This window comes from Molothrus aeneus, chromosome 8, assembly GCF_037042795.1.
Source record: "Molothrus aeneus isolate 106 chromosome 8, BPBGC_Maene_1.0, whole genome shotgun sequence".
NCBI lineage: Eukaryota > Metazoa > Chordata > Aves > Passeriformes > Icteridae > Molothrus > Molothrus aeneus.
The window spans coordinates 9,755,450-9,783,278 of NC_089653.1; the positions used below are offsets into that span (position 1 = coordinate 9,755,450).

The following is a 27,829-nucleotide window of genomic DNA, read 5'->3' on the forward strand; positions in this document are numbered from 1 at the left end:
CTGAGCCGGCAGCTGCTTCTCCGTGTGCCGCACTCCGCTCCGGGGCGAGGGGAGCTTGGAGTGGGCTTTTGGTTTCTTATTCTTCCTTCTTTTCCTCTTTGCGCGGAGGCCGCGGCTTTCTCTGTGGGGCGCCCGCCCGCAGGGACAGAGTTTGCCAGGAGTTTGTGCTGAGTTCGGGCCCCGGCCCCCCCCCACCCCGCCGCCGCCATGCCCGTCTTCCACACGCGCACCATCGAAAGCATCCTGGAGCCGGTGGCCCAGCAGATCTCCCACCTGGTCATCATGCACGAGGAGGGGGAGGTGGACGGAAAGGCCATCCCGGACCTCACCGCCCCCGTGTCGGCCGTGCAGGCCGCTGTCAGCAACCTGGTGCGGGTGAGTAGCGGCGGCTGGTCCGCCTCCTCCGCGCCTTCTCCTGGGAGCGACTTTAGCCGCTGCGGCCAGCTTGGGAGTCTGGCGGCGCCCGCCCGGCCCGGGCTGTCGCGGACAGGTGTCCTGGCCCCCGCCCCGTGAGGACCGGCTGGGCGCGGTGCTGGGGCCTAGGAAAGGGTTAAGTTGGATGGTTGTCCGCACCTCTGCGGCTCCCGCCTGGAAGCCGCCGTCGTTTGTTCCCGCTCCGGCCAGCGGAGGAGCCGTGCAGCGGAGCAGTGAGTTGTCCCAAGAGCGAGTTGCTCGCCGTCTCGGAGCGAAGAGAAGCCTTTGCCCACCTGAGGAGCGGCATCCCATTAAAGTGCAGTAAAGCGCGGTAGTTGCTGCTTTCATACCCACCCCGAAACGCTTCACAGATGGCTCTGATACGCTGCGTGGTTCTTTGCTGCCTAGGAAACTCCTATTTTAAGCGTATGCGCTATAAAAGGCAAAATACTTACTTGGTGTGAGCCTATCCAAAAAATCCCAAACCCAACCAATAATAAAGCCCAAACCTCCCAGGCAGTTGGGTTTCATTTTTAAATCGGTGAGGGCTGGCCGTTCCTTATCAGTGCAGAAGTTGAGGCGGGACAGACCTGTGGCTTCCAGGCAAAGTCTGGAGCTGTAAATTGTTACTTAGCCTCGAGTGTGAGTTACTGTTTGCTTGTGGTGAGCTAAAGGTGACGGAAATTTGGCCTGACTCTTTCGACTTCATGAAAGGGGTTATGCATAGCTTGTCTCTTTAAGATCTGAGTACTTGCAGTATGGACACTCCAGCGTGAGAAGTGCCAGTGACTAATACATTTGAAATGTTTCAGTCCTATTAACACTTTTATAATAAACAAAAGAATAACGAACTGTTGCAAAGCAGAAATACTTTCTTTGATATGGAAAGTACTGTGACATTGCTTAACCTTCTACTGCATTAAGAATTACCTGGTAATACTTCCCTTGCACCTTTGCTAAGCTTGTTTACAAATACTGAGTACACGTTCCTTGCTCATTTTGAATCCTGTTAAATTCTGAAGTAATTCCTAGCAAAAAATGCCTCTTGCCAGTAAATTAATAAATGGAAAGGCACCTCTTGCTGCCTCTTTGCCTTAAAATGAATAGCTATGCAAGTTAAAAACTGTGTCACTGTTAACCAGTGTTTGCGTGCACTGAAATCATGAGACTTGTGGGCATAAGAAGCTGTCAAGATGACTAATGTATGTGATGTGTTAATCATTTTTGGCCTGTACTATTGGCTGCTGCTAGAATAACTTGCCACTTGGAGGTTTTGCAGTTTACTACAGTGTAACTAGGTCTCTTGGTCGCCATGACTATAAATATTACAGACTGTCTAGAATACTTGTGCTTCTTGCTGACTATAGCAGACACTCATCTCTTTATGAAGAACAGTTGTTCTGCAGCAGTTCACTGATGTAATAGGTGTTTTGGCTGTAAGGGTGCGAAGCCTGTGTGTATGAAATACTTTTCCTTGAAAGGAAGACGTTGGAATAATGCTTGGCTTCTCTGAGCTAACCCTGTAACACTGGGTTGTATGACTATTTTCTTCGCCCCACCTTTCTCTCAAAAGAAACTTGATCTGATAAAATTTCATTTATTAGAGAAATACAGGAACAGATTTAGTTTCCTTCTGCAGCTTGCTAATGCTAGATCTTCTTTCATTTTGGACTGTTTTGGAAGCCTCTGTTTTTCTTTTCTTGCCTGCTAGTTTGATAAAAGTTTGATTGTTGAATTATTTTTTCTGTGTTTATTCACAAAGAGCTAGTAAAAGTGGTGTAATCTGAGGTGGTCATTACCAGGAGGATGCCCTGATCGGTGAAAATACAGATTTATCTATATTAGGAAAAGTACAGAATTAAAGTTCTCATTCCTATCTGAATCTCTGTTTTCAGTGCATTGCTCTGAAGTGTAAAGGTGATTTATGAAACAGCAGTTTGACAGGAGCAGGAGAATTTGTGCAGACAGGTTCTTGAATTACGAGCTTTCTGGTGGCTTCCCAGGTGACAGCAAAGATGGAGTTATCAGTGCAACCAAGAGAGTAATGTGGTGCTGGCTCGTTGTGTTGCTTGATGTCTGCTCAGGGTTCTTAGTGTAGTGTGAGTATTGCAATGTACATGAAGAAAAGTACTGAGGAGCAGGGAGTTTTTTAGTGATAAATTTTCATATACAGCAGCATTACTCTCCAGCTACCCAGCCTATAGTAGGGATTTTGCATTTGGAAAATGCAATATTTAATTGATCTAACTTATGTCTCTGTGTAATTGTTGGTAGCAGTGTTTGAAGTTTTGAGACCCATTCTTGTTGAAGGCCTAGAAGATGTACTGTGAGGGGAAATGGGCTAGGAAAAGACTATATGCCTCTAAGGAAGGTCCTATGTGCAGTAACTTGAATATTCCTGAGATGGAGCTAGCACAATACACTATTCAAGGTGGAATAGAGATTGATAGATATGAGAGTCTTACCTTAGGTCTATTAGATGAGTCAAAAGGGAGTCCTCCTCCTAAATACCCTTATGGAGACCTCTATAAGAGAACTTTTCCTTTGGCATGCATTTCTGTATTTTCTGTCATTAACGGTTATGCTGTATTTCAAGGTTTGCCTGAAGCCATCTTAAATTACATGCCTTTTTAATGTAAAGTTTGCACACTCAAGTGGACCTATCCTAGAGATACTGCCTTGTCAGGAACTAATTGTAAAGTAATCCTGGAGAAGAGATAGTCCAAGTCATTGTTGAAGTTAATGAAATAACTAAATCTTTTACAAGTTAGTCATTGCTGTATTAAAATACCAAAGAAAGACTTGGTATTATGTTTCCAATATGTGACAGTTTGCTTCTACTGTATCTTGATTATTTTGGGAGTAGCTTTTGCACAATAATTCTCAAATTGTTTTGAAGCATTTTGATGAAATTTCTTAATTGTGGGGTGAAGTCCTTGTTGCCCGTGCAAAAATGTAAGGTGGGGGTAACATCAGAAGCTTTTTTGCATGGGAATCAACTTTGACTGGAGCCAGGAATTTGAGGGAGAGGCTTCAGATACCACAGGACTATGAATGTACTAAATTGGTCCTTCTTTTAACTGAAAATCTTCATGTTTGTATTGGCTTATATTTGTAGTGGATGTGTGCCTCTTATGGGAAGGAAGGTTGGCATTTGGTATTTCTTTTATCTAAAAGATGTGACACTGTAAGTCAGCAGAAGTGGTGGGTAATAGTCAAGGCTGCCTAATAGGTATGGAATAATTTTGAGCTTGCTAAATATCCTATTAGTTTAGAGGAGAGTGAAATGAAATTTTGAGTTTTAGTCAAAATTAACCAGGGAGGAAATTAACCAAACTAGTCAAATTTCCCAGGGAGGAAATTAACCATGTGGTGATTTTCTAGTTGTTTCAGGCTTTTTTTTTTCCTCCTTATTGTTTGATTTTCTTGATAGGTTTTTTTTTTTTTTGGTTTGGTTTGTTTTTTTATACTTCACCAGACTTTTAGCCTATTTTAAAAATAGGGATTTTTATCAAGAATGGCTGATGATAATGCAGGAATGGTGAACCAATCACACACATTATATATATGATTTTATTTCATGGAGGAGAAAAAAACCCTGCTACTTGGCAGTAGTGAATTTACAAGCATTTATGTTCAGACCAATGTTATATTATTGCCAAACAGAGAAAGCAAATTCTACCCTGATGTTGTAAGCTCCAGTGCTTTGTATGGCTCCTGGCATTCTGTCAGTACAGGCAGAGCCCGCTCTGGTCACTTCTCTCTGCTGTTTCAGACAGAGCTGCCTCAGAGCAGTGTTGCCGTTGCTCTGCCAAGTGCCAACAATACCATGGGTGAAGCTGCTGAGTTTGACAGATTGGGTTGTAATTCTCTGCATGAAAATTAAGGTAGTAGAAGGGACTTGGGAAGCACACAATTTAAAATATTGGAGCAGGCGCAGCAGCTCAAGGAGGTGTTGGCTTTTCAGAGTCTGGGCTGTTGAATGAGGTCAATGGCCTAAAAGACCTGCTTTGTCTGAGACCAGTTGCTTGAGATTTACCCTGTTTTCATGTCCTTCCTTTTCATAGAGCTTGGGCCATCTGAGCAAAGTGATAGTCCTATGAAATCTCATAATAGAAGATTTAAGACACTAATGGTAACAAGTAAAGTGACTGAGATCTTTCATAACAGAGATCTGCTCTGAAAAAACAGTGCTTGTCTATTTGATGATGCAGCTTCTGCCATTCCATCCTCTGTGTTGTCCTTTTTTATATGAGTCTGCTTCACAAGTGTCTATATGCTTCCAGTTTCTAATAGATTATTTTTTAATGGGGAAAAAAATGCTTTACTTGCTATTAAATTGCTGATGGCCACATTTCTCAAGAAGATGTTATTGTTGGATGCTGTGATATGACTTTATTTACTTACTGAGGTTTGGAGGCTTATGAAACACTACTGACACCTTTCTGTATCTCAGCTACTAACTATAACTAGCCAGGTCAGGCCTGACTAGGTCAGGCTAATCATCAGGAAGGCTGTCTTAGATAATAAATCTTCTGTCTCATAGTCAGAGTTTATCAGATGTTTCCTTTAAGTAGGTCTGGGCCAAGTACTATTTTAAAATGTAAATAAAAGCAGTCTAGAGTAAGATTAAGCTTGACTGGAGATTGTACTTCATGGGAACAAGACCCTGTACTGCTGGGTCAAAGTCACATGTGTCAAAGGTTTTTGTGACTTCGTAAAGTTGTGAGGTTGGTCTCCTTAACCTACCACCAGCTGAATCCCACCCCATCTAGGCACAACTAAAACTACCCAGATAGCTCTTAAAACGGATGGAATTAATACCAGTTCTTTGGCAGAGAAATAAAGTTTAAACTAAACAAAAGAGTTAACAGTGGGAGGGTTGCATTTACTGTAGCTATAGCAGCTGTCACCTGAAGCCACTGGCATGTTCTGCCTGCATCCAGGGCCTCTGACAGGTGAGAAGTTGCCTGGGGTTGTAGGGCCATTTGGAAAGGGCTATCCATCTTCCCTGGCCAGGCTGTAAATTGTCTACTGATACCTGCAAACCACCAGCTTGGAAATCACCTGCTTAAATGAAATTGTGAAGAATGCAGCCTGCCTTGAAATCCTTGCCATGATTCCAGCAGCAAAAGTCAAATACACAGGTAACACCTGGAATGAGGAGAAGTGCTCTGACTGTTGAGGAGAGTGGATGGTAAAACAGCTTTATCATCCTAGGTTTTCTTTTGGCATAGCTGACTTGCCCGTAACTCAGGCTACAAAGACGGGAGTGAGCTGTTGTGAGCAGCTTAGTGTTTCTCTTTTTTGAGGGGAAAAATTAGCTTGCAATATGTTTATATATCTTGGAAAAGGATGGAGAAGAAAGGAAAAAGATAAGCTTTTTGCCTTGCAGAATTTCTACATGGCACAAAAGATGACTCTCAAGGAGGTTGTGGTTTTTGCATTTTTCCTTGATGTTTGTAACTTGCCATGGGATATGTATAGATCTATGCCTCTCTATTTCCAGTTTATTATGTTATGTTTTGAAGCTGAAAGAAATGGTCAAAAGAGCAGATAATCTGAACTCTACACAGCTCAAAATTAATGACAAGTGAATGAACACTAGAATAAGCTTGAAGATCTCATGAGAGAATGTCTTTTCACTACAGCTTTCTAGGTCTTACCTGTGAGTAGTAGAAAACTGAGATTAGTGTTTTACAAATAATAATAATCATTTCCCTTTTTCTTTTTATTAGAACATCCTTCTTCAGTGCACAGCAATTTCTTCAGGGATCATTTACCATTCTGGGAACTGTGGCCATATGCTCTGAGAAAGTGGATAAACCCCATCAGGGTGTATGTATGGGAGGAGCTAGGAGAAGAGTGATTAATCAGACAGAAAGCAACTTTGTAATAACAAAAGCACATAATTAACTTCTTTCTTGCTTTTATCTGTTAGGAATCATCTTTATGTAAGTGATTAATTAGTTTCTGATTTGAACAGAATAATCTTTGTTCTGTTATTGTGTTTGGATACTTAATTTATTCCAGTCTCCTCCATCAGCTTTAAAAGCAATCTTTTGTTCTCTCTTCCTTTAAATGTACATAGAGATGGTTAAATGTGTCCTCATATGCAGCTTGCTTTTTTGGCCATAAAAACTGAGACTTTTATTGTGGCATGGATAGTCTTTAAGTGGCAGTTGGATTAAAAAGTTCCATATGCCAAGAATCTGGTGAATACCACTCCTGCTTTGAAAAACTTAGTAAATGCTTTTTTCTGCATAAGTCAAATACACCAGTGTGGGAAGAGTTAAACCCATGTTAAGGACCAGTGTTTTTTAGCCATTTATTCTTCCTGATGTTTTGTAACTTTAGAGAGTGATGTAGTTTTGCTTTGTATTTTGAAACAAGAAAATACTTCTCTCCACATAGTGATATTGGACTGTGGATGTGGAATTCCTTTTAGAGGTTAATAAATTAACCAAACAAAACATGGGTCAGAAATATGTACCTTCAGAACACAGAGTAATTTACAAGTATTGCAATATAATATTTTTTTTCCTTTAGTGACACTAATTATATTCTATCACTTGCTCATTCAAATGCTGACAAGCAGTTCTTGATACAGAACTTCACTGCAGCCACAGTTCTTAATTTTTGCAAACTGATAGCCTTCTTGACATTTCTTTAAACACAGCCATGGCAGTATTGTTGTTATTGAATTTGAACAGTGAAGTGTCTTATTTTGGTAACTGTATAGTTGTTAAATTTTATCCACTAGGTTAATTGTTATATTTAGATGTATAATTTCTTCCTTAATTTTTATGACAAGAGGTGAGAGAGAATTAACTCTTAATATTGTCCTGTACTTGGAGTCTAGAGTAACAGCTTGCATTGAACCATCTGGAAATAGACCACATGAATGAATATTGCAGCTACCTTTATTTCTGAAGATGCTTGGTGGGTACAAGATGACTTGCTGCATGGGCAGATGAAATATTCAAATGAAGGCTGGATCTTCTTTTCAGTGACAGATATTTCACCTATAAGGATTTCTTCAAACATGAGCTGAGCATCCCAGCAGCTCAAAACTGAGCTGGGAGGGGGAGAATGGGGGCATGACTCTACATGCACAGTGCTTGGAAGTGGGTCTAGTTTGTCCCTGGAGTAAATCAGGCCCTAGTGTTTCTGTGGGGATATGAATAACTGACTCGAAACAATAGAGGGCACAAACCTTTCCTTTGCTTTCTTTGCCTAATAATTAAAGTGTACCGAGGTATAACTTGTCCATATCCTGAGACTAGAACCAAACATTTGTGTCAACATATAATTGAACAACTTACTTTGTAACATATCTTCTATTCAGGAGTCAGTGGTGTTCTGATGCTTCAGGAGAGCTATTTACAACATGAATAATGAACAATAGATAACAATAGTAGCTAATGAAGGGGGACAAAAGCAAAAAACCAAAAACCTCTTCATTATCAAAGCCATTCCAGAGTTTCTGAAACTGTCAGCTTGCTGACTCTTAGGGTTAGATTTCATCATCATCAACTTTGTCTCACTGAAAAAACAAGTGTTGGAACAGTTTCCTAGTATTCTGACTTCATGGGTAGGGTAGGAAACTGATGATTCATGTTGGGTTTCTCCAGTGAAGAATGGAGAAAGAAACAAGCTGTTTCTGTTGGTGTTGGCCTAGGATACTTATGAAGAGACCTATTGTAATAATGTTGCATTGCATTTTAAATCAATGGTTACACCCACAGAATAGCAAATGTAAATTTTCCTTGTGCCAAACTCTGATTATTTTAGGGACCTGAGGTTGCTGAAGGCAGATAGTCTCAGAAAAGACAGAGGTAAGTAAGTTTTTGAGTACATAATTTTTTGTGTTGTGGTCAGACATCCACACCTATCCCACAGTGGGCCCATATTTTACCTAGTCCTTATTTTGCTGCTGTGTTTACACAAGCATTTTTTGTTTTTCATGCTCCTCACTAGGTTCAGCTCTAGATACACTTTGGGCTGGACCCCATCCCTGTGTGCTCAGCTAGAGCAGGAGCACTGTTCATTCAGGCAGGCCTCCTGCCACTTGGGCTTGTCTTCCTGCTCATCAGGATGAACCAGCTCTCCAGAATTGCTCTTTCTAGGACTGTATTCTATGTGATTTCTCCAGTTAGGTCCCTGAAGAGGCTAAAGTTGGTTCTGAAGCTCAAGCTCTGATTTGTCTAGTTTTTTCCTTTCAGGATTCTAAATTCTACCATTTAATGGTTACTCCACCTGTCATTGGCATTCCCAATCAATTCTTTCCTGTTTCTAACAGCAAAGCACTTCCTGCCTTCAGCTCCTCAGTCTGTGTCTACCAGTGAAAGATAATTAGAGCTTATAGTCTGTGAGAGGAAAAGTATAGGCAAGCAGTTTTCATACTAAACTGAGTTTTTGGGATGGCTTAAGAAGGTTTCATTTCAGCAAGTATCATGCTTAATCTTTGACCTAAGATACATATGGTACATAAATAAAATGGTGAATAGCAGAGCTGAGAAAGTACTGCTTTGGTGAACTTGACAAGCTTTATGTTCAGATATCTTTGTGTATGCAGCTTAAAATGTTTGGGTATGTTGCAGCTGTTCTGGTCTCATTGCTCAATGTTTAACATGTGTTTGTGGGAATAGTAAAATACAATGATATTCAATTTGAACTTCATTTTAGTAGCTGAACCTTAGAATGAGCTAGAACACAAGCCTGCCCCTCCTTAAATGCTGAAAAGCATGCAAGAAAAGAGCTATGGCCATTAATTTCATAAATGAGTATAGTCACAGAAGTGCTGTAGTAGCAGTATGAGAAATGGTTGTGTGTTCTCACCCCTGAACAGATGAGAGGCACTCTGGTCACCTTAGTTAAGTCATTGTGTCATGGGAAACTAATGAATGTTCTCAGCCTTTCTTTTTTGAATGGGTGCATCAAAATGGAAGCTTATTGAAGGCTGAGCCAGGAAAGTCCATATCAAATATCAACTTCTTGCCCATTCTCATCTTTCATCTATTTGCCATGTATCAGCTCTTCAGTGTCAGAAGTCTGACTCTTCCTGTCAAGCAGGGGAGCTGTTAGAAGCTGTCATCTAGAACTTATTTCAGCTGGGTTGCTGCTTCTCCTGGCTTCCAAACTTCTCCTGAATTTTCAAGAGGCTGCACATTGCAACTGTTTTAGAGGAGGGAAGCATTAATAAAGTTTCCTTCTTTTATGCAGGTTTTGTTTTGTTCACCTGTACAAATACTTGCCAGAAGGAGCAGAAACTGACTTTGACTAGACTGGTAGTCAGTACGTGTGAGACACGGATATGTTGTGAGCTGTGAGCATTTTGGGGTGGATTTGGTTCCTGGTGACCACAAGCTTACAGTTAGAACAAAGGGACTTGTTTTAAATGTGTATGATACCTGTCTGTTCATGGGCAAGGAATGGTTAAGCTCTTCAGTGCAAAATGGGATGTAGTAATACATAACTGAGTGAAAAACCTTGTAAGTTGCTAACAGACATTCGTGTAGTTGATTAGAGGAGGTTTTTAATTCTGAGCTATGTGATGCACTGAATATTTATCTAAAGAGTTATCACTAGAAAAAAACGGATGCATCAAGCACCCGGATGGAAGTTACTGGAAGTTTAACTTGTTTTGGTGTGCCTGTTTGTTATTAAAATCCTAAGGGTTTTTGTAACTTTGGTCAAGATAAATCACAAAAGGTGCTTCACATTTCAGCCTCTGAGTGTGTATACAGGTGTCTGTTTGCCCTTCAGCTAAGTCTTCAAAAGCTTCTGGTTTTACGCTTTATAAGAAGTTTTCTTCCAAGTATTGCTTTTTCAAATTACTGCATAACCCTTACAGGTTTTTAGGTGAGCTAACAAATTAAACTGACTAATGTTTGGACTACAGTAATAATCACTTTCACGAGCATAGCTGTCTTTGCAGCTTTTGCAGCACAATAGTTGTGCTGAATAACAGAAACAAATAAATGGGGTCTCTCTGGAACTAGGCAGTAGTAGCAAGAAGGTCACTATTTATTTAGCTTGCTCTAAATACAATACAATGACAAAAAATGGATTGTGAAGGCCTAGTAGTTGCCAAACCACTGGCTTAACTCTAGCAAGTGACGTGGTCTTTGAGTCTTTGCCACACCTATAAAATGCTCCCTTTTCCTCAAGAAAGTCAAAGCATGGTAAACAGGAACCTCAGTAAATTTTAGGTAGGTTTCACTTCAGTTTTTCTCAGAGTAAAAAAAACCATAATAGCATGGCATTTCTTTAATTTCTCTTTAATGTAACTAGATACTGTTGTAGCTAATTAGAAGATTTCATTTAAAATGTGAGCAATAATTTACACCATGAACTCTGTACACTAGAAATAGCTGTTAGACAAGTAAAGTGAGACTTATAAAAGACAAATTATCCAGTGTGCTACGGAAGGTGGATAATTGCTATAGAACTCTGTGTAGCATGTATCTTGCTGGTCAAGATACATTTGCTGTTGCGGAGCTTATGACAAAAGATTTAATGCTGTGAATTTCTGTTGCTTGAGTCATATATTAGTGAGCACGTGAAGATATTTTCAATATATTAAAGACATAGTGAAAAATATTACTTTATCAATAAAGGAATTCTAGATCAGTGTTTTTTTTTTTTTCTTATTCTGTTTTCCTGCAGGGAACCATTTCTGCCATGAACTTAGAGGAAAAAAAAAAATCTGTTCTCTGGAACCACTGATCCTCTAGGACAGAGCTGATAAGGGAAGTGGTACCACTCTTTCTGTGCAAGCGGGAAAATCAGTGTTGAATAGTCTGGTTTTCAGAAGTCAGTACAAGCATAACAACTGGATGATCCTAAAATTCAGGGCCTGGTAGCCATCCTACATTATCAGCTGTGACATTTTTAAATGTCTCATTTAGGTAGCAATACCTGTCAAATCAGCAGTGTTTTCAAAAAGTAAAATGGGTTATAAAAGGTAACAACAGATTTTGTAGTTAATTAAATGGCTAAGGGAAATTAGGCACTTCTATTGGATATCTGCCTTGTAGCTGATACCGTCAGTTACTACATCAGTAGTTTTCAGATGCAGGACAGTAGAGAAAGAAACTGCAGTATTGTTCTACATTTGAAAGTTACTCAATAAGTAATAGAAAACACATTTTGTCTTTGCTTTTTTTTTGCTTCTTGAATATCTGTGCCAGCATGTGGGTAAGTGGAATACTAACTTATGTTGTGATCTGAGAACAATAATAAGTTAGTTTGTCCTTCTGATGAAGGAAAAAACAAACTGGGTGGACTCAGTTATTATCTATGTGTAGCTATAACTTGGGTTGGTTTAGAGATGCTGCAGTACAACATTTATCTGTATCACAATCACAGATTCTTATAGGCAGCCCTGCTGTATCTGGAGCCAAATCTGCCTTCCATTTGATATGATCTGCACACTTCTTATGATGACACTTCTTACTATTACTCTCTTGCCAACAGGGCCAAAAAGCTTTAAGATTAGTAAACTTTCTGGATGCTTCTCCTTGACTTAACACTTGAAATGCTGGGAGGACAGGATACATCTGAGTTTCTGGGGCATGATGGAGTTAGTCATCCACCAAATCCTCTGCAGCATGCAGATATTAGCACATTGTCAAAGATGGTGTAAATCTACCAACAGAATCATGGTGTTTGGTTTCTTGTTTTTCAGACAAGCATCTGAATAATGAGAAAACATGATTTTGGAGCTAAATTATCTTTTAGTACAGTCCTAATATGTGTATACACATGCAGCAGGATTTGTGTTAAGAGGTGCTCTGAAATTCTTTATCACAGATGTGAGTACATGGAAATGAGCTGGAAGAGCTTTTAGAATCTGCAGTGCTGTTTGGTATGTGGTGTTGTCTTTAGATTTTCTTGTGAAGGTAGCTGTTAGCAGCTCTCAATGTAATTTCTAGACTACAGTTGCTGTATCTTATTTTTCCTGGTGAGTTTTGTAAATGCCCAAGGGTTAGAGGTTACTTACATGAATTATGTTATTTGGCTGAAATAGAGTTATAATGTCCTAAAGTAATTTTAATTTGAAGTATTGGTTTGGAAAAAGAAACTCTTCTTTTCATGAGAGAATTAATTTCCAAATTATAATAGTTCTGTTAAAAATATCACATAATCAGTATGTGTTTACTTAACTTCTGTGAAGTTAATCCTGTAATTTGCCAAACCATCCGGGCCTCAGCTCTGTACTGGTAACAGAGTTAGTAGGTACTAGCAGCATGAAGAAGTTTTTTGGTATCCAAATGATGTTGCTCTCTGTTTTCCATATGCTTCTTGTTTCATAGTTCTGTATTTTAAGTGGACAGCGGGATTTCCTTAGCCTTAAGCCAGTTAAATTTTTCTTAACCATCAGTGCAGACAGGTAGGTCAGTTTGCTGCTGCTGGGGACCAGATGGCTGGTGTGTTCTGATTTGCTTGCCAGATGACTTTGGAATTGTACCCTGCTATGGGTGGAATGCAGTCTGCAGGGCAATCATGAGAAAACCAGGAGCGAGGACACAGCTTCCATGCTGGCTGAAAGGACAGGGGATAGGCTCTGATTCACCAGTCTCCTTAGCATTGGGCCTGGCTTCAAGCCAGACTCGGGACTGGCTCACTGCTGGGATATGTGCATAGTGTTCATTTGGTGTAAACTAAAGGCAGGAGGAGAATTTAGCTGCACATTTCTTTGGACTTCTTTCCATCTCTAATGATATAGGCCTGTTCACCTACAGAGAAGTAGAAAACTCTAAAGTTTCTTAAAGCAGTGGTAAATTCACTAATTGCAATTGACATATCAATCCTATTTATAATTCAAAGCAAGATGAGTGGAATGATGAAGAGATTGGAAATTTGCTTTTTTTAAAGGCTTCTGAGAGCCTTTGAAGGAAAAACAAAAGTTTGTGTCGAAAAAAATAGTTGTAGCTTAAGACTCACTTTTTCAGTTGTATTAAATGAGAAGGATGAGATTGTGAGGAGTGACCTGTAAACCTGTTCACTTTTATTTTTCTAAAAACACTTTACCATTGCTTGACTTTTCTGTTCGGAGTTTGTAAAAGTCCTGTCTTTACTGGAAGCTGGTTGTATATGACAATTTTTGAGTGACTTGTAAATTCAGATAAGATAAGTAATTTTGTGATACACCCCAAAGCTGTTTGACTTGTGTCTGACAAAGTTTGGTGCTATGCTGCTATGCCAGGATGTATACAATCCTGTCTTGACTGGTTTACCACATGGATTATGGCAGCTAGGGGTTAGGGCATGATAACATTGACTCCAACACCTGTATTTCTAAAAGAGCTGAGATAGAAGGAATACCAACAACTGGATCTTCTTGACGGTGTACGTAATGCCAGTGGGGGTTGCAATCAAAATCCTGTGACTGGTAAGAGCAAAGGTAAACAGCCAAGTCCTGTTTTGATTCTCTTTCCTGCTAGAGCTTCTTCCAAAAAACTTTCCATGTAATTGGGCTCTGATGACTGGTTTCACAAAAGGAAAACTGAACAATTGCAAAGTACTTACTGAGCCCTTGCCACTTCTGAAGTTACTGAGACAAACTGGTCTCTGAATCAGTGTGTGATAAAGGGCCTCCTTTCTAGGCCTTCAGTGGACAAGCCTTGTACAAGGAATGAACTCTGAAAGGTATAGGATTCACAACTGGATATCATAAATTTCAGTCATCATTTTCCTTATGTTGTCTTGTGTGAGTAAGACCTCTCAATATGGAACCTGAATTGAAAATTCTGTTGTGAGGATTTATTTCTCTCTGCCCACATTTTATTTTTTCAGTCCAGACTGAAATATATTTCATCTATGCCAGCAAGGAGTTAGAATAAATTTGGTGTGACTTTGGCTTGCTTCTAGCTCAACTTGATTCTTTGTTCCTAGTCATGATATCTAGGTTGATTGAAGATGCAGGATGTGTGGAAAGTACTGGTTAATTCAATTCTGAGATGGATTATAGATGTGGCTGTGCAATGTAGGGACGGTTGTAACTGTAGAATTAAAGCAAATACTTAATTTTATTTTTTCAGGATAGACATCTAAAGAAATTTGAGAAGAAGTTGCAGGGAACTTGATAGGACTGAGCTGGTGAATAAAATTTTTTTTATTTGAGATTTAATGCTCCTACTATTGTCACAGTCCTTTCTGAAAGCAAGACATGGACTAATGCATAAACCAGGGAGTGGATTTTTATTGAGTTGTCCTCTGATAAAGCTGCTTTTACAGCATACAAGCTTAGATCCCTTTGTGTGGCACTTGGGTTTGTCAAGCAAAACTCATACTGCAGCTTATTTCTTGGAGGAGCCATGGGGGTAACAGCCAGGGCTGTTCTGTGTTCACAGTGATGGTGAAGGAATATTTTAAGGCTCCTTGCTAAAATGACAGATGTTTTAAATTAAACTTCTGGAACATTGCAAGAACTAATTCTTCTAAGGTCATCTTCCCTTTTAACAGAGGAAATCATATAAGCTATGAGGAAAATGTCTCTTGCAGCATTTGGCAAATTGTCAAACTAGTATTGTCAACAGAGGCATTCAGAGGAATCTTTGTTTAAAAAATAAATAAAATTACCCTTAAACAATAAACTTTGGACTCCCATCTTAATTATTTTTGTGGTTTATTTGATGTGATATGTGCAGTTTTTACTTTCAAACTGCACAAGTAAAAAGGGCTGGATATTACTGGGTGCCTGTCTGCTTAAACAAACTCTCATAGAATTACAGAAGATGAAGTTATTTCTCCTTCTCACTGAGCAGCTGTTGTTTGCTATGTCTAGCAGGCTAAGAAGGTTGGACAAGGGACCTTGTCTTATTTTTCCTGCAGTAGAAGCAGAAATGACAAAAAACTGCAAAACTGCTCATAAGGAAGAAACTTGGCCAGAAAACCTTTTCTTTCTTTTCTATGAAGAAAATTCTCCACATCAGAAAGCCTAAAGCATGCTGGGTTTGTACTGATCAGTGGCAAATAGGACTTGCAGGAGACTGGCAAACAAGGTTAAAAGCAGGAGCAGGAAATCACAATCTCTTCCTCCTGCTTATAGCTACATTCCTAGAAAGTTTTTCAGTGGCCATATATATATATATATATGCCCTTTGACCTTTGTGTGTCCCATTTCCTTTAAATTTCTTGACTTGTCTGCCTCTTGTTCCCTGCTTTTTGAGCCGGGAGCAAGAAGGAAAGTAGCTCACTCTTTATTCATCTGATTTGTCTGTAATCTCCAAATTGCAGAGTTGGGAAATGAATATGGGGTAGAAGTTGTAACTAGGAAACTGTCTTGGTCAGGTTTGCTTGAGAGTTCCCCTTACTCTGTAATGTGCAGTGTTGAAATTATGGTTATTTTAGTGTGTTAGTCAGGGCAGTTTCTTTGGAACTGTGACTAAGTGCCACTCCAACACTGTAATAGCAGAAGCTTCTGTATCTGTCTGTCACTTCTCAGTAAGTTAAGGAAAGATCATCTTAGGAGGTAAGAGTATCCAAAACCCAAGCAGGAATCATGTGTACTGTTGGCTAGAAATAAAATGTGTTTCTCAGATGATTGTTTTATATTCGCATGAAGCTGGACAAGCTACCTGTCTGAAATAAGGAATGTAGATACTACATCTTCAAGGAGAAAAAAAATCCTCATTTTGTTGGTATTGGACTGTGAGGAGGGTATTTGTTAACCTTGTGTTACACTGCAATGTGTCCAAAACTTGCTTAGGCCATGTAAAGTTCAATCTGAAAAAAACCAGGATCTTGTGAAAACTAAGTAGGAAACAAAGCAACAGAAACCTCTAACCACAAAGCTAGAACGGCAAACCCACTAAACTTTTTTGAGGATGTATATTTTCACTCATTAATATGTCTTTATGTTTTGAGACTTTTCCTGTGAAGTGTTATGTGGAGTGCATTTGTTTTTTACATGCCATTTCTATACCTTGGCAACAACTGCAAAGAGCAGTTAATGGAAAGGTTAGCAAACAAGGTTTTCTATTTAAACAAGTTCAGGAGTACATTCTATGTTGGTGCTTAAAACAAGATTGAAAGTCCTTTTTACTAGAAAGGTAGTGGATATTTTTAATTGATGCATCATTGAAGCTCCTTGAAATCTTGTGTGCCTTCTGTGGTATACAGTGCTGAGGATATGGATGGACTTGGAAGAGAAATGTCACTGGAGTTTAGGACAGTTTTTTTTGAGGACAAAAATCTCCACAGAAAACCCCCAAACAACAGAAGAGGAGTTGACTTTTATCCTATATGTTACTTCTATTTGAAGATTAATGATGGCTATATAGCTACTTTGCTAGCTATAGCAGAAAATTATATATATATATATGTGCATCTCTAGACATATAAAGTAGATATATATCTGCCTATAAGTAGTTGATATGCTTCTTTGATTCCTGAACCTAGATCTAGCCTTTTATAGAAGAGACTTGTCCTTTCTAGATTGAGTGAGTAAATGCTTTTTGTATGGTCTAATATACCTGGCCAATATAAAATAACAGTTGCTGAAATGACTGTCAACTTGAAGTGCCCCCCACACTGTTTTATTTTTTTGCATTCTTTAAAGTTATACTTTTTCCAGTATACTCAACTGAATGCAGGTTGGTACAGCTGCAGGAAAATAAATCTTGAAGGCATGGTTCTTGTAAGTACAGTATTGTTCTTCATTTTCACCTTCATTTTCATCTTCTGTCTAACAATGTGTAATCCAGAGATTACTGAGTTACTGAGAACTACTCAATTTTTTGTGTTATCATGTTCATGCACTTATCCATGCAAGCTTGTGGGAAATATAAAGGATGTGTTTCCTGAGTGCAATGGAAATAAGTAGAACAAAGCAGGCATACTCTCTGGTGGGCCATGAGATACATTTAGAATTATGATCTTGAGGCATTGCCATGAGGTTCAGTAGCCAAAGCAACACTGCAGTGCTGTGCACCAGGACAGTGCATGACTGTTTGTAAACCTGCTGTGAACACAAGAGACAGAAACCTACCATAAAATTCAAGATCTTTAACTTTTTTTGCGCTTTCATTACTTTTAAATATCTGTGTGACTAATTGTGATTGTAGTACTAATAGATGAAAAAAAAAAAGAAGCAGGCTAGGCTCAATGTCTTTGAAGCAAATAAAATACTAGGCCAATGGACTTCTGTGAAGTTCCTCTGAAAAGGAGCAGACCAGGGAGAGGGTTTTTGGCAAGCAGCAAAAATTTGCAAGGAAACAAAGAGCCTTCCAGTGGTTCTGGAAGGCTGTACAGCATTGGAATTGGCAAGTGCTGTGCATACTGACACACTGCATCTTCTGTCCAAAGCCAGTGAATCTTTAAGCACCAGCTGATCAGGGATTTTCAGGGCTATCTTGTCTAGCTTGAGCAGGTCTGGCAACTCTTAACACAAAGTGGTGTCTGATTTAAAGACCTTCTGCTTTGTGATGCCTTTCTGAATAGCTTATTCAGCTGGAAAATACAGCGAACAAAGGAGCTGGAAATATTTTGTCAAGTTGGTGATCTCACAGTTCAGAGAGTCAGCTACCAATTATAAAGACTTGTATTGTGTAACACAAGAGCTAGTGTATAGAAAGCTCCAGATCTTACTCTTTCTTTATTGGCTTCTGCATAATTATTTTTTCCCTAAAGGATGGTGTGGATGTGGGGTGCATTCTCAGTAATTAACTACATTTTTCTAATAGACTAAGTTGCCAGCAAAAGGGGGGTAAATTTTTTTATCTTTGAATTTGATTTCTGACTTGTGGGGATCAGGACAGAGGGAAACCTTCAGAGATTAAATTTTTACAACTAAGTGCAGGAAAAAAACAGTATTGTTTCTGTGGAGAGTGGGAAGAGGGAGAAGTGTCTTGGTGTGTCCTCATTTGATTTAGTAGAGATGTTGATAGGAAACAACTTAGGATTTCTGAAGCATTAAGTTGACCACAGTATATAGTGATCTCAAAAGTAAACACAGCAACAGGAACCTGGTGAGAGGAGCTGTCATTAGTACAAAGTGCCTTTTTTTTATTTCACTATTTGCTTTTATCTGGCCTTGACATTGAAATTTTGATTTTTAAGTATGTCTGTTTTCTTCTGCAGGTTGGAAAAGAGACTGTGCAGACAACAGAAGACCAGATCTTGAAAAGGGATATGCCACCAGCATTTATCAAGTAAACTAATTTTATTTTAAATCTTGTATTGTGTGTACAGGAAACCTGTTCTAATGTCAGGAACAACCTCTTTGGCAGTAGGGATTTGTCTTGTTACATTCTGTATATATAAGTCCATATATATGGTATTTCTTCCTTTAAAAATAGTTACAAAAATTAATCAGGGTAACAATGGTACTTAGCTGTGTGCTCCTGTTGGTTTGCCTAAAGTGTCAGAGACAATGTGGTGACTCAATCTTTTTCTATTTATTTGGCTGATGGGAAAATGTGAATTTGTCAGTATAGGCAGCTGATAGCATAACTGCCTGGAAATCTAAGACATTTGAAGAGCTTACTTACTGCAGACAGTGTAGTAGACAGTCCCCTTACAGCAGACATTCTTAATTCCATGTCTTGGTATAAAGGACAACTGACTTTCTCCTTCTCTTACCTTAAACCTTAAAAATGATCCATCACACCTTGTTGTGGAATTTCCAAGCTGCTTATTGCCACCTGACAGACCTCTGTTGAAGTAACTTTTTTCTACTACCTATAGGAACCTCTTTGTTAGCATTGTCCAGTGTATACAGAATTTGAGTATTTTACTGTTATTTCCAAACACCAAACAGGCAGATAGTCAAAACAAGAAAGCATTGAGACAACTGGGAAAATAATAAAAGGGAGAAGGGAGGTGATGTCTAAGGAGATACTTTATGGTAGGCAGTGAATAAGGATTTAGTTTATTGCATTGTAGGGTGACAAAATGCATTATTAAAATAATGCTTAGGACCAGGTGGTATTAGCATATGAGTTCAAGAATGAAATAGCTGAATTATTAGTGAAGTAGTCTGTCACTTGAGACCACCAGTATGTCTATCAAAGTGATGCTACAGCCTGAGAAACTTTGTAGGGAAATCCGGGGAACAGGAGATGTATAGGTCTGGTGTACTTTTGGAATAAATTATTAGAAAATCTGTATTAGAGAACAGAGAGACCTCACCTATATATAGTGTGCTTTGGGTGAATTGACAGTTTCTGTGGAGGGAAATTCTGCCTTATAAATCTATTGGTATTCTTAGAAATATTGCCAACAGGGGAAAGGGTAGTCCAGCTAATACAGTACACACTGATTTCCAAACTTGGCAGGTGAAGGTGAAGGCTTTTAAGAAGGTGAAGTAGCTGCAGGGTAGTTAGAAAAAATTTTGTGTGAGAAGGGAAATTGAAAGTGGAAGAAAAGATTATATGGTTAACCCTGACAATGGCAGAAGAAAATCAGTAGAACTGTGGAGCTCTTGGTTGGGATTGTGCTTTTCACCATGTTAATAAGTGCTCTGGAGACCAGGCTGATTTGGGAGGCAAAAGTCCTTAGTGAAAAGTACAAGTCTTATGCAGGCCAGAGAGGTTAATGGATGACTCTGGGAAATTACAGTACCTTATTAATTGAAGTGACTTGATGTTAAGTGTGGATTAAATTACTTCTAAGTATCTGAAATTATGCATGCTTGGGGGAGCAGCAGGTCTGGTGGCAGATAGAATGATTGAACTGACCATTACCAATAGTGAGCAAAGACTGGTGAGAGCGTCCTTACCTGTTCATAATGTAAAAGTAAACATTATGTTTATCATCAAAGAATGAGAGGTAAAAATGTCACAATACAGCTTTATTCTGCAGCTTGAATACTGCATGTCCTGGTAGTCACACAAGTTTCAAAAGGTTGTAGTAGGACTGGAAAAGCTCATAGAAGGGCTTGGAGAACAAAGGCATAGAGTTATTCTCTATAATGCAAAGCTGAGTAGACTGAAAGTGGGAAAAGTGACAGAGGGGATTGAGGCCCTGACAATGTCTAAGGAAGGAGGAGTTGCATGGAGAAGGTGAAAACTTGTGTTTTTCTTGTGCAGAACTTGATGGGGGAATTGCTTTAAGCTAGCAGTTTGTAAGCCAACAGTAGAGAGAGATTCTTTGTACAGCTAGTTGTGTACTGTGAAAACTCTTCATGTGGGTTTGGAGGTTAATAGCTAAGGACTTAGAGGGATCCATTCTGGGTCAAATACACAAACTGCAGGAAGTCCCAAGAACTGAAAATAGTTGAAGGATGGGAGAGTGCCTAGAGGAAGCATGATAAATGCTTATCCTGCTTTTAACCTTCCTTAGGCTTTTACTATTGGAGACAGGATGTTGAGCTAAATGGGCCTTTGATACAATCCACTGCAGTATTTATCATGCTGTGTGCCTGGTGTGTGATCTTGTGTGGCTGTAGGGGGGTTTGAGTTTTTGAGGGGAGTGTTTATTTCATGAAATGAGATTAAAGTGTTTTTCTAACTTCTTGAGTGATTGTATGCAAATGTGTAATTTTTATTGTGCTCATTTTCTGGGATATGTGGAATTTTTAGTTTATTTCCAGCTTCTTCTTCACCTAGATGAGTAAAGGATTAAGGAAAAGAGATTTTTCAAATTGCTGTACTGTATTAAGCCTTTGATCAAAATGTAGCAAACTGTGCATGACTTGAATAATTAAATTACTGTAGAAATGTGACACAAGTACTGCTGAATGGTGCCAGTTTATGCTGGCTGCAAGAACTTTTTCTGCAGCAATTCATGACTGCATGAGCTGTGATACAATGTAAAATGGGAACCAAAGGTATCTGTCAGAGTAAGGACACCCACTCCACAGAGTACTTACTGTCCTAGATGCAGTAACATGAGTTAGGAATTGTCAATGGATTTTACGAATGATACCATGTTCCATTTGTGGGTTTTTGTTAATCTAGAGTTTATATAAAAAAGAATTAGTAGAAGTTAACAGTTTCTTGTTAACATGGGGAGTATATTGTCCTGGGTATCTTGGTTGTGGGGGACCAATCACAGTCACAGGTGAGGTACAAAGGGAGCCTTATCTTCTACTGCTGTAAAGGACAGAATTTAGATGCAAGAATTGAGACAGATGAGAGTCTTTTTTTGGTTTTGTTTTCCTGAGAGGGAGTTTTTATTTCTGAAGCATTAGTTCAGGAATTGGCATTCCTTTTTAAGGGAGTGCTCTGGCAGAGTTTGTACTGGTGCATGGATGATGGGTAAGAAGCAGTACACATGTGCTAGCACTGCATTCCCTGTTTGTATTTCCTCCATTTAAAGGGATCACCAGTCCTGGAGGATGGAGAGGTGTGTTTATTATTTTGAAAGACTTGATAGAGGCATAGAAGGTTCATAATAAATATATATTATGGTAATCTGTAAAGCTTTTCAGTAGGAGTGTGATTGAGCAGCAAAATAACTTGCTGGCTGCTGAAAAGCTACCATGCATCCCTTCACTTGCTACAGACATAAACCACATTGGAACTGTTGACTTAGAGCTAAAAAATGCTGAGTTCTTTATCTTAATTGTCTTAATCACCAGGGAGTATAACTAATGCATATAATTTACATCAGATGTTTTGCAATGTGTTCCTATTACTTGTTAAGCTTCTCTTGTAAAGAAGTGAAGAACTGCAGTCTCTAGGCAAAGAATAGGGTTGCACTATTTGTTTACACTGAGAATAAAAATTTGTTTAACTTTCATGCTCATTTAACAAATCAAGCATCAATGCTATTCTATGTTAATGTTATTTTGGTAGCCGAGCTGTAGCTGCACTGCTGGTGTCTGTATTAACAAATTATTGTTAACGTAAAAGATTTGCTTTTTACTTTATATTTCTAGAACTGCGAGTAATCTAAACTGTAGTGGTTAAACTGGAAAACAAACTCAGGGAAAAGCAGAGGTCAATCCTGAAACCTAAAAACTAGAATGATATTTTAGCATAAGCTACTTTTTTCCCCTCATGTTTTGTAAGGAATACATTTAACAGCGATTAAGTAGATTGGTTACCCAAAGTAGTATGGTTAGAAATATTGTGACCAGTGTCTTCCCCACAAAGAATTTGGCTGGTGTTAAGATAGCTTTATTGTAATTATGCCTCAAAAATAAGTATACTTTTTTATTAAGATACGTTGTTGGGTTTTTTAAGTTGCAATATAATACAGAGATTAGGAATTTCACCATAGCATTTCACCAACTTCTGAACGTGGTTGATTGTTGTGATAGAACAAGTGGTTCATTACATTTTTAGGGGCTTTGGTCATTTGTGTTGTTTTGGTTGGTTGGTTTTTTCATGGAAGTAAATGAATCCTAATCTTTTGCTCCCTAGCAGGTGTGCTTTGGATGAAATGTGCCTGATTTTCAAACACCACTATGATTTTCTTGTACACAGCTTACACTGCTGAAGCATTTTAAGTGCATTGGGAAATTAATACAAAATAGGCATTATACTATTGAAATTCACATTTGCCTTTAAGAGGTTCAACCCTAAAAACTGTAAAAGAAAACTTTAAATCTTTAGAAACACTATTTTCATTAATTATGGTGGCTTCGGGTGTAACATGCATTTATGTTAATTCTTGTCTTAACAAATGAGAAAGGCAGCCTTGAGATAATTATCAGTATTAAACAGACAACCATGAAATTAAACTGTAGGAAATTAAGTATTTCTGAGCCTATAGCTCTGAGCTGCTGAATAGGTGATTTGTTTAATCCCTTTCTTGGCAGAGTTGAAAAGAATAAATATGAGAAGCAGGCACGGAAGTGTAATTTAGTGAAGTCAGTTGACTTTGATAACACAACTAAGTGCATTGCATAGTGATGAGCAGACCATTTCCACTTTCTGCCTTGAAATCCTTTGGCATTTTCTTGCTCAGTTAGGAGCCTCTGCCATCTGATACACTGAGCAGATGTCTCCCAAAAAGAGCTGGTTATGATAATGTAGCTGCTCCAATGTGATCTATTCTAGGGAGCTATTAGCTGAGAACTTTACTTTCTGGACAAAAATGAGTTTTCCTGTAGTGGGTGTCTTATTTATACTTGTTAAATTTAGATGTAACCATTAAGTTCTAATATTTGTGTTAGCAAAGAACATGGGGGGAGGAGGAAATGGGTTAACTATAACTTTCCAAAAGCACTTTAATACATACGGTAAAAGAATGTGCCCAAGTGGTCAGTAGAAAATGGGCTATGTGACAAGCATGCAGAAGTGGTCATAAGAGGTAGCATTGCTGTAGTAAAAGCATTTTATGTTTCTTGGAACCTCATGTTATCGAATGAGCACATGGCATTCACATGCACAGAGCATTATGTGTTACACTACACTTAAATGAAGTGGGAGACAATGGAGGAAAGTGCAGTCATGAGTAGCATAGCTAACATGGCAGGGAAGTCTGAATTTTTTATTCTCCAAAGCCATCACAAAATAATTACAAAAGAATAAAATCAAAACATTTTCAGTCTTCCAATTTTTGATATTTTAAAATTGTTATATTAAATGATTTGATGGAATCTAATTTCAGAGCTTATCTTCTTATTCTAAGTAGCTTTTGTGTTACTGTATTTACATACTGTAATATCTTGCAAAATCTTCTTTCTGCTTTTATGTCTGGAATTGCCAGCTGCATTTGAACATTGTACCTTACCACTGCATTTTGTGGTTATTTAAAATGCTCTTTCTATGAGTGTTAACATTCTGAAGACCTGGATTACAGCTTCAATGACCAGAGCACAGTGTCTTTCTTAAAACTGTTATTTTGTCCTCGTGTAGCTGTCATTTAATATTTATTAATAGCAATTGCTACTTGAATAACAATGCCTATACAAGGCTGATAAAAGTTAACAGTTACTTTGATTGTGAAGTCCTAAAAGAATCATTGTTTTGTTCCCTGCCCTTGTCATGAAGAATGTAAGGTATTTTGCTGGGTTGGGAGCTCTCCTTAATGACACTGTACTATGTGCTCTGTAAGGGGTACTTCAGACCTTCCCTATGTGGGAAGGTTGTGCGACTTCTGAAAAACTAGATTGTATGGTTGCTGGTGACTTTTTGTTAGAAAAAATACAATAAATACTCTTGCCTTTTTAACTATAAAGATGTAGAATGATCAGTTTGTTGGTGGTGCCTCAAATGGTAAAGTTAAAAATAAATCCAGCATTTTCTCAAGCCTGTGGTCACACAGACAGGAGCTAACCAGCAATTGTTGTCTGCTGGCTTCCCACAGAGTGGAGAACGCCTGCACCAAGCTGGTGCGGGCAGCCCAGATGCTGCAGGCAGACCCTTACTCAGTCCCAGCTCGAGATTATCTCATTGATGGCTCAAGAGGAATCCTTTCTGGAACATCAGACTTGCTCCTGACATTCGATGAAGCAGAGGTAGGAATCCCAGCCTGACTGTCATAAGTGCCTGCACAACACTGTTATTAATGAAAATGTCCCCCTAACTAAAGTAGCTAAACCAAACTATTAAATAGATTAATGAGGTTTTGACCGTTTCAGTTTGATTGGAAACATATTTTGCATTCCTTTCTGTCTGAAGGAGCTTAAGACTTTTTGCTCTGTTTTGTTACGAGCATTTTTGCGTGACATAATGTTTAGGTGCTGCCTAAACTCAAGGTGATTATTGCTCAAGAAGGCCAGATCTCTTCAACTGTCTGATACCTTCCTGATGCTTTGCTGTATTCCCTTCACTTTACCCATTACTGATCCTTATATTTTCTGTATCCCTTCATTGAGAAGCCCTGGGCCATTTTCTAACATGTTTGTCTGGCTCAATCGCTCTGGCAATTTAATTGGCCTTGTGGCATGGGAGGTAATGCAAATTTGGACTGCCTGGCTAGTCAGGCATCAGAAGATGTATTCTGATAAATCTAACAGTTGCTACGTTTTGGCTGTTGCACTAGCCAGAAGCTGACTCAGAAGTGCTGTTTGTCCATCCTCATATGTACAAAAAAAACCCCACCAAACCATAGTTGCAAGGAAATGTAAATGTCTCACGTTTGAATTTTTTTTTGTTACAAATCAAAGTTTTGATGCTCTTTCTGGGGATGTACAGTCTTGCTTATTTCTGAATAAGAAAGATCATGCTGTTAGAAATACTGATGTCAATCCTAATTCTGCCACAATTTGTTAACCTATGGAATTGTGTTGCTCTTCTTGCTGTTCTGAGTAATCTAATATGGTATCCTTGTCTCATTTAACCATCTCATGGCAATGTTAGCATGTTCCTCTGAAATGGTTTTTAATAGAAGTGTTATGGGGCTTTCAAGGAAGTTAATAGCTTTTAATCTCTCTTTCTAGTATTTAGGAAATGAATTGACTTTTGTGAATTTAATGCTTTGTGGGACTCACCTGACAACTCCTTGTTAATGAAAAGAATGCCATTAGTCAGGAATGATTGATTTTTACAAGTACTTAAGTTGGCACACGTCTGTGCTAAGTTTCAATATAAACTAACATTGGGACAAACTGAAATGAGTTTCAGAGGAAGCTTTGGTCTTTTCTAGGTGCTAAACACTGCATGTGGTTGATACAAATTAAATGTCAATTAACTCGTTCTTACATAATTGTATGTAGTGATGTCAGAAGTAATGTGGTTCAGAGGTTAGGATATTTACTGACAGAACTGTTTGGGAATCAAATGTAGACTGAAAGAAGTTAAGCTGAGGCAGAAGTCCAGAGATAAATGAAATACAGCCTTCACAGATTTTTCTGGAAAGTTTAAGGTGTTGGATCTATCTTCCCTGCTGGAATGCTGGGTAATGCTGTATCCATATGTAAAGCTGTATGATACTTCCTCTGAAAGCCTGAAGTCTGCTTTCTATGTAGCTTTGCTTTGTTATTTAAGTTAAATATTTTATTGATGAAATTGCAATGAAAAGCTTCAAGCATGACAGCATACATAGATGAAGCTCTTTCTAACCCATTTTCTCAATGCTATCCTTCGTATATCATACAAAGTGAAAACATTGGAAGTAGGATTTTGCATTGCTGAGTAGTGGAAAGCTGATTAAATATTGGCTTGCCACTACAGCACTTGACTAATGGAATTTGGGTAACTTATTCAGCATCTCAGACCTTTATAATTGCTCATTTGTCCTGTTAGCAAGTGCTGTAACTAAACTGTTCTAATAACAGATTTGCATTTCTAATGCAAGTGTATCTTAGCTTGAGCTAAGAAATAATGGGATGTTTCTCTCTTAGGTCCGTAAAATCATCCGTGTCTGCAAAGGAATATTGGAATATTTGACTGTGGCAGAAGTGGTAGAGACAATGGAGGATCTGGTGACTTACACAAAGAATTTAGGGCCAGGTTTGATTTGCTCCAGTCTTTCATAAATATATTAAGTATAGTCTTTTCTACTGCTTTGTTCTCCTGCCAACATCTCCCTCACCCAAGTTTTGAACACTGGGACAATGGTAAAGCAGTTGCTTTAGAAGTTTCTATTGGGAAGAATGACTCTTTCTTCTTCACAGTCTCTTTTAAGAATGCAGAAGATGTTGGTAAATGAGATGTGCGCGTGAATGATATGTACTGTACTTTTCCTGTACTGTGAAGGAAGTAAGCATGCATTAGTAAGGATAAAAAAAAATTGAAAAAGCTGTGTAACTAAGCACTCACAGATAGAAAATCCATTAAGCTGATAAAATGTCTGCACTGGCTGAGATACTTAAGCCCAGAAGGAATTTCTTGGAATAATATATGCTACATGTCATATGTTAACATCTTAATGAGGTTGCAGAAATAGCTGTCTTGAAGTATGATACAAAAGCCCAGCTGTTACAGAAATTCTCTGTTTGCTCTTTGATGCTCCTTCTCTACTTGTTACTTCACTGTGTTAACTCACACTTTGAGTGGTGGAAGTGATGGGTAAGTGAGGAGCTGCTGTCTCTATCTCTCTATTGCTCTAGAGGAAACCTACCATTAATCTATGTCATCTGCTAGTTCAAATGCTTTAGCTTCAGCATGAAGTAGCTAAAGTATTTAACAAATGCATTCTGTAAAATCGAAATGTGGTGGTGGTAGTGTAGGAAGATGTTGGAATTAAAATTACACTGAACCAAAGAATGCTTATATAAAACCAGCAGGAATCTAGTTAGTGCTTTATATTTATAAATACTTGTGTAATATGGCTAGGTGATAAATGAAATGACTAAGAGCTGTCATGGCACAGAGCATGTTTGTAGATTATCCTGTTTTTATTTAACACGTGTATACTTGACCTTGTTTCTAGATGTGGAAAAACTTTGAAGTTCCATATGGAGGTATAGTGTTCTCTAAACTTTTATTTCCCATCAGAAGTTGCCTACAATTAGTTTTTGCCTTGTTTTGAAGAGGAAATGATAAAACAAAAGGGCAATCTTCTCTTTCCCTGAAACTTTTTCTTCAACTTGGTATATACACATTTAGTTTCTCTGTGGTTATTGTTT

The 27,829-nt window shown here is 38.6% G+C and overlaps 1 protein-coding gene across 2 annotated transcripts in view; it reads left to right on the top strand.

Moving 5' to 3' along the window:
* The first annotated feature begins 207 nt into the window (after nt 1–207).
* The window catches only part of VCL (vinculin), a 55,561-nt gene continuing 27,939 nt past the window's right edge, over nt 208–27,829 (top strand). For both annotated transcript variants that reach the window (XM_066555082.1, XM_066555081.1), the window contains exons 1-4: nt 208–375; nt 18,505–18,575; nt 24,625–24,775; nt 26,603–26,711. In XM_066555082.1, coding sequence (XP_066411179.1) covers nt 208–375; nt 18,505–18,575; nt 24,625–24,775; nt 26,603–26,711 — 499 coding nt within the window. The remainder of the gene's footprint in view (nt 376–18,504; nt 18,576–24,624; nt 24,776–26,602; nt 26,712–27,829) is intronic.